A 12,889-nucleotide genomic window follows, 5' to 3' on the forward strand; every position below is an offset into this window, starting at 1 on the left:
CTGCTGGATATTGTTTTCTATGATGCAGTTTACCCTTGACTTGCAGTGGATGTCCTTAGCTGATCAGAGATGCAAATAAAACCTGCAGCTGCCTCCATCAGATAATTCGCCTGTATAACCAATTCTAGTGAACTCCGCTTGAACTACAAATACACCCAGAAACCCTGACTCCTTCCTTCTTGTTTAACTGAAAGAGCAGTCATACATTTGAGTACTGTTTAGGCATGTCTACTTCTACATTTCTTTTAAAAGCCAAAGTACTAATATTTTATTAATACATTTTTAATACAGAAAAGAAGTTCTTTCCTGTCATATTCTTCAAACTACATGAAAGATTAAACTGACATTCTTTCTCAGACTATTTCTCATTTTCCTCTTTCATGAGTTCAAAAGTAATACAAACAGGCTTAAAATTTCCTCGTCACTTTTTTTATCATATCGTGCATTTGGAATGCATTCTGAAACTACTGTTACTTAAACAAATTGCATAGGCTACCATACTGATCTCACAGAATCCTGTACTTATTAATGACATTTCAGTTTCCTCATAAACTGGATTTTCTTCTCAATCTCTTCATTATTTGATGCAAGCACAGAATGTAACAGTATTATTTCTTCCAGGTTTGAAGAACTATACAGAAATACTACATCAGGCATGTGCGTGTTTTTCCCCCAATGGCAGTGCATAAAACAATGAGTTGCTAGACTACAGTCTTTGTCATCAGTTCTAACGCAGTCCCTGCTTCATAACTCTTCATATATTGCTTCCAACCCCAAAACAGTGCAAAGCACAGGTACAGTGAAATGATAGAACACAATTTAACCGGTCATTATGTCTCAGGTACACAGTAACAGCTATGCTGGAGAGAAAATTAAGAAAAGTAATTATGAGAGCAAAACCTATCAAGACTACCTCAACACAGAATCATAGAATGGACTGGGTTGAAAGAGACCTTTAAGACCATCCAGTTCCAATCCCCCTGCTAAAGGCAGGGACACCTCTCACCAGAACGGGTTGCTCAAAGCCCAGCACAGTCCCATGGAGGGGGCAACCCCAACCTTACTGGGCAACCTGTTCCACCTGGAACACTAGGCACAGGCAGGCTATCCAAACTGCTGCTCTGACAGCCCTAGGAATATGAAATGTCAGGAACTGCAGACTCAACATCTAGCAATAGCAACAGCTAGTTCTAACAGCAACTGCAAATCACACCCTGTTTGCTGCCGTGATGTTGGATGCTCTGAAACGAGCAGGACTATCACAAGAAAGATACTCAGAAGGATAAAACCAAGCCCATAGGCTATTCCAAGCCTGCGAAAACAAAGATATTCCTCCTCATTTGTGAATGTATATGACATAAAATAACATGACAGAATAAAAAAGTTAAACAGAGTATGTCAACTAACAGACTCCTGGATGAGTCTGAACTCTAAATCATCACGGACAACTTGAATTGCCATTTTCTAAAAAAAGAAATTTTTGCTATTTTCTACAAATGGAGAGCATGTGTTATCACAGAGTTTTGCATACAAGTGTCAATCACAGCTAACAATAGTTCATGCAATCTAAAAGCAGACAGATGTTCTGTAGTCACAGATGACTTTGTAAAATTTACAAAATAATGCAAAGGGAATATATTACTGGAATCAGGCAGTAGCAGAGGCACGGATGACCACAGTTAGACTCATGTTACAATAGAATCATTAATAATAAACAGTACTACAGGCCTATTGTTAGTTAGATCTCAGCATTGTTGGTCACTTTAGCAAAAACTAAAAATGTATTTTCAGGACACAGTGTATACATTACCATTTTCTGTTTTCCTAAATGCTTCCCTTGGCTAACAAGCAGCATTTCTCCATTAACCAAGTTGATTTGCAGCCAACTCACTTTCATCCATTTCCCTATCTTGGTCAAAGTCTGGAAAAGCAATTATACTCTGCCATCTGGGTTGGATGAAAAGGATACAGAGAACTGTGATCAACAGCATACTGATGACACTGGAGCCAAAACCTCCCACACTTTCCTTTACTATTATTTATGGTAATAGCATTATGGTGTGTATGGTGTTTTACAGGCAAGACTGAAGACAGAATTCTAGAATGCAGAAAGAGTGGTGTTTTTCCACACACACTGAAAAAGCAGAGGCATGATCATTATTACAAGACCAACATGTGAAAGCAATTTGCCCTTCATAATACTTTGGGATATCAATGGCAAAAAAAAAAAAAAAAAGAATACACTGACAAGGCAGTCCATCCACTCTATCAGATATGCTCTTTGAATACCTCATTGTCAATAAAAGTGAGTTATGCACACATCCTCGAGAATTCAAGTAAAAAGCTGGAAGCAAATAAACTATCCTCAATTATTAGTGTCATCAAAATAACTTTCTGTGTCCAAAACCAATACCTAATCAAGGAAATTTTCAGCTCAAGTACAGCTGGCTCACCGCTGCGTTTTCCACAGCTCTCCCCAAAAGACACTGATAAAAATGACAGTAATTTAATGATTATTTATTTAGTCACAGTTGGCAACTTGTACTCCAGGAGAATCTGAACTCTATGAAGCTCCTTAGAAGAGTAACATCTGTAAAGTGTTACCATAATAATTTCCCAATAGCAGGAAGGAAATTATGGTATCTTGAACACTACAACATTCTCAGTATTGTAAGAGTGTTCCACTTTTCACAACAGAACCAGTAAAACGTGAACACATTTAAAGAATATCAATTTCTGACCATTTAAGTGATAACAATTAAAACTACTGAAATTTTTCCATATTTAAAATTCAGAAAAAGACAGGTGTGCTGCCTCACTTTTAAATAAATATATTAATTTTTTATCAGTTTTTATTAGCTTACTTCAAAGCAAACAATGATATGCCACTGTAAAGCTATGTTACGTATACTTGAGGCTTCTGACAAACTGGTTAAGTTTCCAGTGTACAGTATGTAGTATGAGCAGACAGCAATGTATAAGATTTTAACATATTCTATCATGCAAACATGAAAACATTAAAGTGGAAAAGGCAGAAGAATATGAGTGGTACTGGAGAAAAAGAGACAAATACTGGACAAAGAGAAAAACAGAATGGAATCATATCACTTCAGACTACTTTGGAATACAAGTTGTCAAGGCAAAATTAATCATGACATCTCCTGATGTTATTGCTTCCACTTCTTGATTTTGCAAAGACTTTTTTCAGCCTTAATATTCTAGAAATTAAGATGTACAACATATGAAAAAAAGCATGTGCTGTTGTAGAATTCATAATAAGACCAGTGGGTCAACATTAACTAAATGTAAAATATGTAAATAATATCTAAAAGAATTATTATTAGCTGTCCTTTCTTTTTAGTACCAAAGGATTGTTCTAAACTCTGAAGATAGGGAATAATCATTAGGATCTAAATGGCAATCCAGCATTACCATTAAGCCCAAAATGTCCTCACATGACCTTGTGATATAACTGAATTGGAATTTAAGATCCGTGAACAAGAATGTATCAACACTCTACACTGTTATTTACAAGTTTGCTCAGTAAAGTCAATTCACACCTTTGCATGTACAGTCTTAAAGTTCCTGAAAGACAAAATGTAGAACACAGGGACCAGTGGCCTTTTCTGGGACATGGAGTACAAGATATGACAGAGTATCTTAGAACGACATTTCTCAGCACTGTCAGCAATGGCCAAAAGCATATGACATAAGTCAACTGAGTAATATGGGCACAATTCAGATGGTTAATTTGCAAGCACCTTCTGAGATGCATCCCACTTGACTGCCAGCTACCACTACACAGGTCTCCCATAAATCCTGTTTGGTATTGACCAACAATCTGAGATGTCCCAGTTACCTCAGACCATCTGAAACAGTACCAGTCAACTATGCTTAAGCAACTGCATCAAGTTCTAAAGATGAAAAGATGACAGAGAGATGAGATAAGACAGTTCTCAATCACCAGCACACTCCTCTCCATACAGCCAACAGCCAGCTGGCTTAGCAGCTAAACTAAGCCATCTCCACACCATTCAGGCAAAGTGAGAAACAGCAGGTCCAACCAGCTTCCCTATCCTTTCTCTTCTCTTTCCCAATGTATTCTTCATATAAGCTGTTTTGCTGTTTATAAAGCCAACACAGCTCAACTCAAATTATGTTTTCAAGCTTTTAAAAATTCAGCTGTGATCAGCTACGGATTCAGTTAAATCTTTGTCCTAATCCCAGCGTTCCACATGATATACCTTCATCACTTAGCTTGCTCCCCCATTTCTCACATACTAACACCTATATTTAATCTCATCTTAACTACTTGCATTAAAAGTAAACCCTAAAGCCACATACAATTCCTTTCCAGATGCTGCTGTTCAATTATTTCCCAGTGGGTTTCACCTAACATTCCACCAATGTCCTCTGGCGCTTCAGTCCACATCTCATGCATTCAAAGCCTTTAAACTTTTTTTTTTTTTTTTTTCTCCAAGAAACTCATAAACTAACACCTTTGTTCTCATACAAAACAGCTAACAGCTGTGGACAAAAGAAAAAAAAAAAAAAACAACAGCCAAACAAAGAAGAAATATCTATCCAATACAGCATTTTACCAACATACTGTTAGCAGTTTCTGCATGTAATAAATCTTTTTTTTTTTTTTTAAAGCTGCTGAGAAGCACTCTTAAGTACATTTAATCCAAATAACACATTCAAACGGAACAACTGGAGTAAGTTTCATTCATTTATATCAAACCAAAAAATAAATTCCTGTTTAACAAAGGAATTATCTAAGAACAGTATGAGGTACAGCAACATTATGACAGAAAGTATAATGTACTCCCTATCTCCTGCAGCCTCTGTTTCACAATCAGATTTCGCCCCAAACAGTGCTCAAAATCTTCACTGCCAGTCGTTACATTTAACCCAGTGAAAGTCTGGAAAGTTGATTACTTTCAACTCAATACCTTGTGATAAAAAGAAACCTTAAAAGTAACCCTGTAAGGTTTTTCTTGAAATGCGTATCATGCATTTATCAGTTTTCTGACTCCTCTGGAGCAAGAGATTGATTAAAATGCCAGAAAGTCAGAAAAATAAAATCCGTATCTGATTCATAATCTCCTGAATAAACTCTTTATTCATTAAATCCTACGTCCAGACCAACATATTACAAAACTGAAAGGAAACCTTTTATCTCCACTCCACTACTCAGCTTTAAAGTTTGCGCACAATTTTGACATTTCCGTCCCATGAGGTCTATGCATGTGTAAACCACTAATACAGCAGCAATAAAATATTTCCCTTTTGCTGAAAAGCTAAAATGCTGAATTAGCTTTACTGGTATTTAGCACAGTTGGAAAGCCTGATTTTGATCATGGAGTTACAGACCTCGTATTACATGCTCTTATCTCAGAAATTCCAAATCAGCCAATAAAGCAAGTTTTCTGAGAGCTTCAATATCCCGCTGAGTTCTTCCACATGATAGAAAATGGATGGGTTAGACAGCCAAAGGGAACCTTTCCCTACAAATTTGTGTCTGGCAGTTTGTCTTTCACATTCTTAAAATTATTTTTTCTGTTCCAGTATTTTCTGAAGATCAGTTAATTGATGAGTCTTACTTCTTACAAGCAGCTGGGTGCATGGTCCTTGATGGCACTATGAGCACGTCAAGGTCCACAGTGCATTATGATGTGCACTGGCACACGCTGTAGCACACATTCCCCAGCAAGTTCGCAATAGTAAGCACCATCTTTAACACACATTTTCTTCTTCATACTTCATGTATCTTTTATAATACTCATTTGGGGGGAAAAGAAGAATGTTAAAGAAAATAGGCCATCTTTGTTAAATGAATGAGGGAGCTGAACAATACAAGAGAGTTCAACACAGCCTGAAGTATTAAATAACTACTTTGCTGGAGTCCCCCACAGTTTCTTTTAACATAACTCCTTCCACATTTGACACATCAAAGGATTTCGGTAACCTTCAATTCCTAAAATTTCAGGGAATCATCGCCTTGGTTAAATACCTCAAATATTTACGCTGTGAAAGAGCAGAGGGTGACAAGAACTTATTTCAGCTTTATCTCTGCACTGTACTTACACTGCACCGGTTTCTTCCCACACAATATTCACGTGGAAACTGAAATTCAAACACACTTTTTCGTACACAAGTGAATCTTTTACTAGAGATTCTGCAAGAACAAAAGCTACCTTCTTCCTCCAAAACAATTACAACATTAAAAAAAAAAAAAAAAAAAAAGGATTAAAACTGAGAGTAAATAAACGTCACTACATTCTAAGTACCCAGCATTTTACCTTTAAGTCCAAGGAAGAATAAACAAAGTATTGATCCAAGCTACCACAGAAACTACTGTCATTACAATTTATCAGTATCTTCATCAAACATTTTCAGGATTCAAAACTTGATTCATTAGGAGCAGTAAATATTTTGCTTTACAAAAACTTTTATGCCTGACTTACTGCTGATTTGTTAAGGCAGGCTGTGAGGTTTCCTTACTCAAAGTACAGCAACTCCAAAGCTAGAAGATCCAGAAACTGTAAGTTGAACCACTATTAAGATTAATACCTGAGCTAATGATAAAAGCTCCATTTATTTCAATAGGAATTAAATGTGAATCTAGTTCATCTTAGACAAGTCACTTATCTTCACTGCAACAAAAAAAACTAGAAAATGAATCAAGAAGAATGATCTCAAGACATATGAATTTTCAGAATGATGATTTGACACATGGGGTGTCTGAAATTAATCTCCCTCCTTGAGCTGGCAAGAGAGGAAATGAACATCCCTGCCCATATGCAGTCTTTGAAGGAGGTGGAGGTGGGACAAGTCAAAAACAGGATCTCACCAAAAAACAGATGTTGGGTCTGAGCAGAAATTTCCTGTGTATTTTTTTAATTCCCAAATTTGCAGAGCAAGATCTGTAAAATCCTTTACAACATCTCCAGCTGCATTACAAAGTTCTAAACCCACATAATAATCCCAATATAGGATAAATCTGTATCAGCTAAAAAGTTTCTGTTATCTTTCCATTATTCACAATCCAATAGCATTTAAAAAAAAGTCTGTGACTTCACCTGTGTCAAACCTAAATTTTACTATCCAACCTTGACCTTCTAACGTTCTGCTTGGCACTTTCAGAAAACCGACTGCTTGGCCTTTTCAGACTTTCCACTCTTCGATGCTTTATCCAGTGATGTTCTCGAGCTGTTAAATCACAGCATGAAGAATATCTGGCTGAAAAAATAGAGATGAGTCTACTGAACTAATCTTCTAAAGAGAAAATTCTTCTTGACTTAAAGGAAAATTTTGGAAAGAGTTTGACACTGTACTCTCTCTACTGCTGTTAAATTCAGTAGGAGTGTGTTTTGTGTTTTATTTTGTACCTTCAGTGTTAATATGTGTCAAGCGGCATCTACCATCTCCAAAGTCATCAAGAAATGCCGATATCAACAGTTAACAATTTAAATTGTTCTTTATTTTGAGGAATCCTTCCTCCTTTATTCTTCTGATTGTACTCATTGGTTGAATAAGATTGTATGCCTTCTGCCTTATCAAATAAATAAACAATGCTTGGAAATGTGAGGAAATCTGTAACAAACCAAAAAAGTCTCATTCTTGGGATGCATGACACGGCCCCTGCATTTAGAGGAACAAGCAGGGTTAGAAATCAGAAATTTCTAAGTTGCTTAACAATGAGTTATTTAAACTACATGAAAGACAACGTTAAGTCTGAATACCTTGGAATTTCGGAATAAAAACACAGAATGAGGTAAAGACAGTGGCTAAAGCACAGAGAGAAAGAGGGGGGGGGGGAGGGGGAAAAAGGATGCCAGATCTTCACTCCTTGAAATTAATGTTCTTTCTCTGTACTGAGTTCATTAAGCATCTTTCAGTAACATCACCCTTCTAAAAATTAGGAAACCAGAGTTCCACAATATAAAGTTTACAACTTCAAGCTTCACTTTTCTCCCATAAAAACAGACTTGGTAGGCAACTTTCAGCATAACAAAACAAACTGAACATGAATTATGATGTATTTTTATTGTACACTGTAACTGCCATAATATATTTGCAACACCAGATTTTTTTAATAATTCTTAAGCTAAATACGTTAAATAAAAAATTAAAATAACCTAGCAGTTTAAGCAGAGTCTGCAATGCACATTCTTTGCTGGAATATAAAATTACACAGTGATAAAAAGAACATGAAATGCAGTTTGTCTCAAATCAATCACTCTGAGGAGTAGCTAAAAGGTTCAAATATAACAGGCATGCCTCGATTTTCCAGGCAGCATAATATCATACACCTCCATTTTTATGCTGCAATTTCAACCAAGAATCAGTTGTTAAACACAAGTGGCAAAGACAAAAACAGATAAATTTGTCAGTTTTCATCACATCATTCTTGAATTACTTTAAAAATAAATTTGAGAGGTTTCTAGCATACCATTAAAAAATGACAGCATACTGCAAAATCTAAAATACTAACTTAAAACTGCAAAAGCAAGACAAGTACAGAATTGTAGATCATAGGGGTTGGAAGGGACCTCTGGAGATCATGGAATTTAACCCCCTGCCAAGGCAGGTTCCCTACAGTAGGTTACACAGCAAAGCATCCAGGTGGGTTCTGAACATCTCCAGAGAAGGAGACTCCACAGCCTCTCTGGGCAGCCTGTCCCAGCACTCTGTTGCTCTCACAAAAAAGGAAGCCCTTTTTCATGCTCACACGGAACTTCCTGTGTTGTGGTTTGTGCCCTCTGCCCTTTGTACTACCACCGGGCACCACCAAGAAGAGCCTGGCCTCATTCACTTGGCTCTCACCCATGAGATTTTCATACACACTGACAAGATCCCTGCTCGGACTTTTCTATGCTGATAACATACAGCCTTCCTCATAAGGGATGTACAACAGGCCCCTAATCATCCTCATAACCCTCCTCTGGACTTTTTCTAGAAGATCCCTGTCTTTCTTCTGTATCTCCTGCTTCGAGAGCGCCAGTTGGTGAGTAGAGAGGGAATCTTAAGGCTGTGCATTTTAGGTTTAGGTCGTTAAACATAATTAGGCATATAACATACAAATCACTGTGACCTAAGCACTGAAACAGATGTTAACTGTCTAAATTAGAGGACCTGAGCTTTGGTTTGTTATTATACAAGTTTATACATGTTTTGAATTCATCTGTAGTTACATAACTAACATTAACGTATAACGTGATTTGCTGTGATAACATATCAATCAGTTAATAACAGCATACTGCATCCAACAAAGGACCCAGAAATTAGACAAGATTACACTGTACACATCAGCACTATTTAGATTTATGTTTCCTAGAGTCACAGCCTCATCCAGCAGAGCAACAGACCAGAGCATTATTTTTTAATCATTTTAGCTCTGCATGTAATAGATATAAGCAGCTCTCAACAGAGCAAATGAATACTAATATGACACACCTTTCAGTACATCTAGCTAGTGGCACATAAAAATACAATTATCCAAGAGAAAGCTGCTTATTAACCAGTTATGTTGAGCTACTACTTTCCCACAGCAGAGGAGGATGCACTGATTGAAAGTAGAAGATGAATCTTCACACTGAAGCACACATTCCAACTGTCCAAACTCATTTTTGTTCAATGTACTGTAAGTCATCAAAAAATTGAATTTGGAACTGCCTATATTTCAACAATCACTTAAATGTTTATTCCTACAGTCCTTACTAAACAAGCTTCAAACTCCTTTAGGAATCCATTCACTTTTGCTGCTATAGACACTGCATAGCCTAACTTGATTTCTAAACTGGACTGTCATTTTGTAACTAGGCCTGTAATTTTGATTCAAAAGCTACTACAGATCACCAACAATTGATTCTTAGCTCTTGAACTTCTACTCCTTGGTATATATGTTTGTATATGTGGTAACAAACTCCTACTTAAACTCTCCCCTCTTCTCTCTCTGCCTGCCCATCCCCTAGGTCTTAACAGCAGCTACCTAACACACATCTCACCTTTTTACAGCCGTCAACTGAACTCCTATGGTTTCTATCATATAAAGAATATATTTTTTCTTGAATGTAGTAGTTGCAGGATGCACTCAAGCATAAGGAAAACTTTTGCGTGTTGTTTGAGCATCTGTATAAGAAAAATGAAAATCTGAACATCCATGAAAGCAGAAGAAAATTACTAAAACCATCCAACAAAAGCATGGGGAGGTAATATAGAAAAAAAATTTGAATATTCCTGCTGATCAATGTGTTGGTGGGCTCCATGACAAGCCCATGGCTGGTAAGAGCACAGCATGCTACACGAGGGCATGACAGTTCCACTGGTGCCAGCAACAGGCTCAATACCAACATGGTTTGGAACTGTGGGCAGCACCACAGGCAGCCCAGAGAGAGGCACAGAACTTCTGTTTGAGAAATGCGAACTCAGGTAAGCAAAGTCGATACTGTGGCTTGTCAAGATTTTTGTCACCCTACAATTTTTAAACTATCTCACTTTTCACACTGTGAACTGTAACAGAGGGGTGGAAGTGCGAGATGCACAAGTGGAACTCTTTTTTAACAATGCATCATCCCTGATCCTGGATCGACTCAGAAGATGCCCAGCTGCATGGTCTAAAACCTGCCATGTTCACAGAATCACAAAGGTTGCAAGTGGCCTATAAGATCATTTAGCCTGTCAACCCATCCCCACCATGCCTACTAACTGTGCCCCTCAGAGCCAAATCTACATGTTTCTTGAACACCTCCAGGGAGCGTGACTCCACCACCTCCCTGGAGAGCCTGTTCCAGCATCTGACCACTCCTTCTGAGAAAAAAAAAAAAGATTACAGTAGTCAGTTTGAATCTCTCCCAGTGCAGCTCGAGGCCATTACCTCACATCCTATCACTGTTACCTGGGAGAGGAGGTTGACCCCTACCTTGCCACTCCTTTCATGTAGTTGTAAAGAGCAATAACGTTTACCCTGAGCCTCCCCCAGACTAAACAATCCCAGTCCCCTCAGCCGCTCCCCAAAAGGCTTGTGCTCAAGACCCCTCACAGCTTCACTGTCCTTCTCTGGAAACATTCCAGGGCCTTGTTGTCTTTCTTGTAGTGAGGGACCCAAAACTGAACACAGCACTTGAGGTACAGCCTCACCAGTGCTGAGTACAGGCATGTGATCACCTCTCTGCTCCTGCTGGCAGCACTGTTTCTGATACAGACCAGGCTGCCATTGGCCTTCTCGGCCACCTGGGCACACTGCTGGCTCATGCCCAGTCGGCTGTCAACCAACACCCCAGAGCTTTTTCGTCTGTGCACCTTTCCAGCCACTCTGATACTACCCACGCCTGTAGCATCGCCTGGGGTTGCTGTGACTGCCGTGCAGGACCCGGTACTTGGTCCTGTTGAAACTCAGATAGTTGGCTTCATCTCATCGATCCAGCCTATCCAGAACCCTCTATAGGGTCTTCGCACCCACGGGCAAACGAAAAATACTGCAGTACTGATCAAGAGAGGGCCAACACGGTTTGCGGACACTCGGAGACCGGACGCAGGCAGGGTGCAGCGGTGCCGCAGGTGAGCGCGGGGCGAGGCAAATGTCCACCCGGAGGCACATGGCGGCGACCGCGCCCTGTTCTCCCCCTGGCGGCTGCGGCGCCTGGTAGGGCCGGCCCCACACCACCCCTCCACCCCCCGCGGTGCGGGGCGGTACCTGCCCGGGATGAGGAGGCGCGGTCGGCTCCCCGATCCACAGCTGCTCCTTGAGGAGGTGCTGATAGCTGATGCAGTGCTTCAGCGCCGACGGCACCGTACCCATGGCCGGGCGGTGGCCGGCGGACCGCAAGGTCAGCCCGGCTTCCCGGCCCCGCTCCTGCCGCAGCCACTGGCTGCAGCCCGGTCCCGGCAGCGCCTGCGATTGGCGGAAGGCGGGAACCCGCTGTGCCGGCACCCCCGCCGCCTACAGTTTGCTGCGGCAACCGCGCCTCAGCGCAACCGGCGGCCGCCGCCACTGCCCCGCTTCTCACCTGCCCCTCCACGCCGTTCCGAGCGCTGCGCAGCCCGGGCGCTGCCTGCCCGCGTCGGGCGGCGGCTTGGCCGGCTCCACAGCTGCCTGCCATTGCGGGAAGCCGTGCAGGGAACTCTGAGGGGACGCGGGGACAACGTTTCTGCCGGGCGGGAGCCACGAACGTGGGACAGCCAACCGCTCTGCCGCAGAGCGATGGCAAGCACGCGCGTCCTTGGGGGAGCGGAGTGCAGGCTGTGCTCTGCGTGCTTCCGCGGAAGGCTGGAGGGGAAGGAGAGATGGCCAAGGAAGGGCTGACAGCGAGCCGGCCTGGCTGGGGACCCTGGGGCTGTGCTGGTGATTCCAGATAAAACCTTTCCCGGTTGGCAGTTCAGATGGTGGCACATCTTTGACAAAAGTCTTCTGTGCTTGTCAGCGTGTCAGCTTTACAGTTGGGCCGTGGAAACTTAGAGCAAGTGGCACATTGCTTGCCCTTAACAGCTCTCAAAAGCAGCAGGTTATATTTTGTCATCTCCCTTCAGTGCTCCTTTCAGTGTCAGCCAATTTTCCAGGCTCCTCTCAAATGAAATACCTTATGCTTTCTGGATAATTCCTTTTCTGGGGTATCAGCGAGTTCATAATTTCACTCACCTTTCGCTCGTTTTCTACAGAAGATTAGCAAGTTTACAGCCAAGTCCCTGGTTCAGCCCTTTGCTGATAGGCTTGAGACTCTCAAGGCAGTCTCTTGTATTTCAGGCTTGCTCCTCTGTCTATTGAAACCCTGTAAAACAATGCTGGAACGAGTTGGAAGGGCTGGGAAATGTTTATTTTCTGAGGGTTGTGACAGCTCTTCAGAAATAAAACATTTAAAATACGGTTTTACAGTATGTTATAAAA

General features: G+C 40.8%; 1 protein-coding gene across 3 annotated transcripts in view; it reads right to left on the bottom strand.

Annotated features, from left to right (window-relative positions):
• The window catches only part of HMGCLL1 (3-hydroxymethyl-3-methylglutaryl-CoA lyase like 1), a 73,910-nt gene extending 61,445 nt beyond the window's left edge, over nucleotides 1–12,465 (bottom strand). For 2 of the 3 annotated variants that reach the window (XM_052677019.1, XM_052677004.1), the window contains exon 1: nucleotides 11,702–11,887. In XM_052677019.1, the coding sequence (XP_052532979.1) occupies nucleotides 11,702–11,806 (105 nt within the window). In that variant the 5' untranslated portion in view covers nucleotides 11,807–11,887. Of the gene's footprint in view, nucleotides 1–11,701; nucleotides 11,888–12,014 lie in introns of those variants that run through there. The other variant, XM_052677008.1, reaches the window with a different exon arrangement.
• Nucleotides 12,466–12,889: the final 424 nt, after the last annotated feature.

The sequence above is a fragment of the Tympanuchus pallidicinctus genome, unplaced genomic scaffold, assembly GCF_026119805.1.
Source record: "Tympanuchus pallidicinctus isolate F22 unplaced genomic scaffold, pur_lepc_1.0 scaffold1, whole genome shotgun sequence".
NCBI lineage: Eukaryota > Metazoa > Chordata > Aves > Galliformes > Phasianidae > Tympanuchus > Tympanuchus pallidicinctus.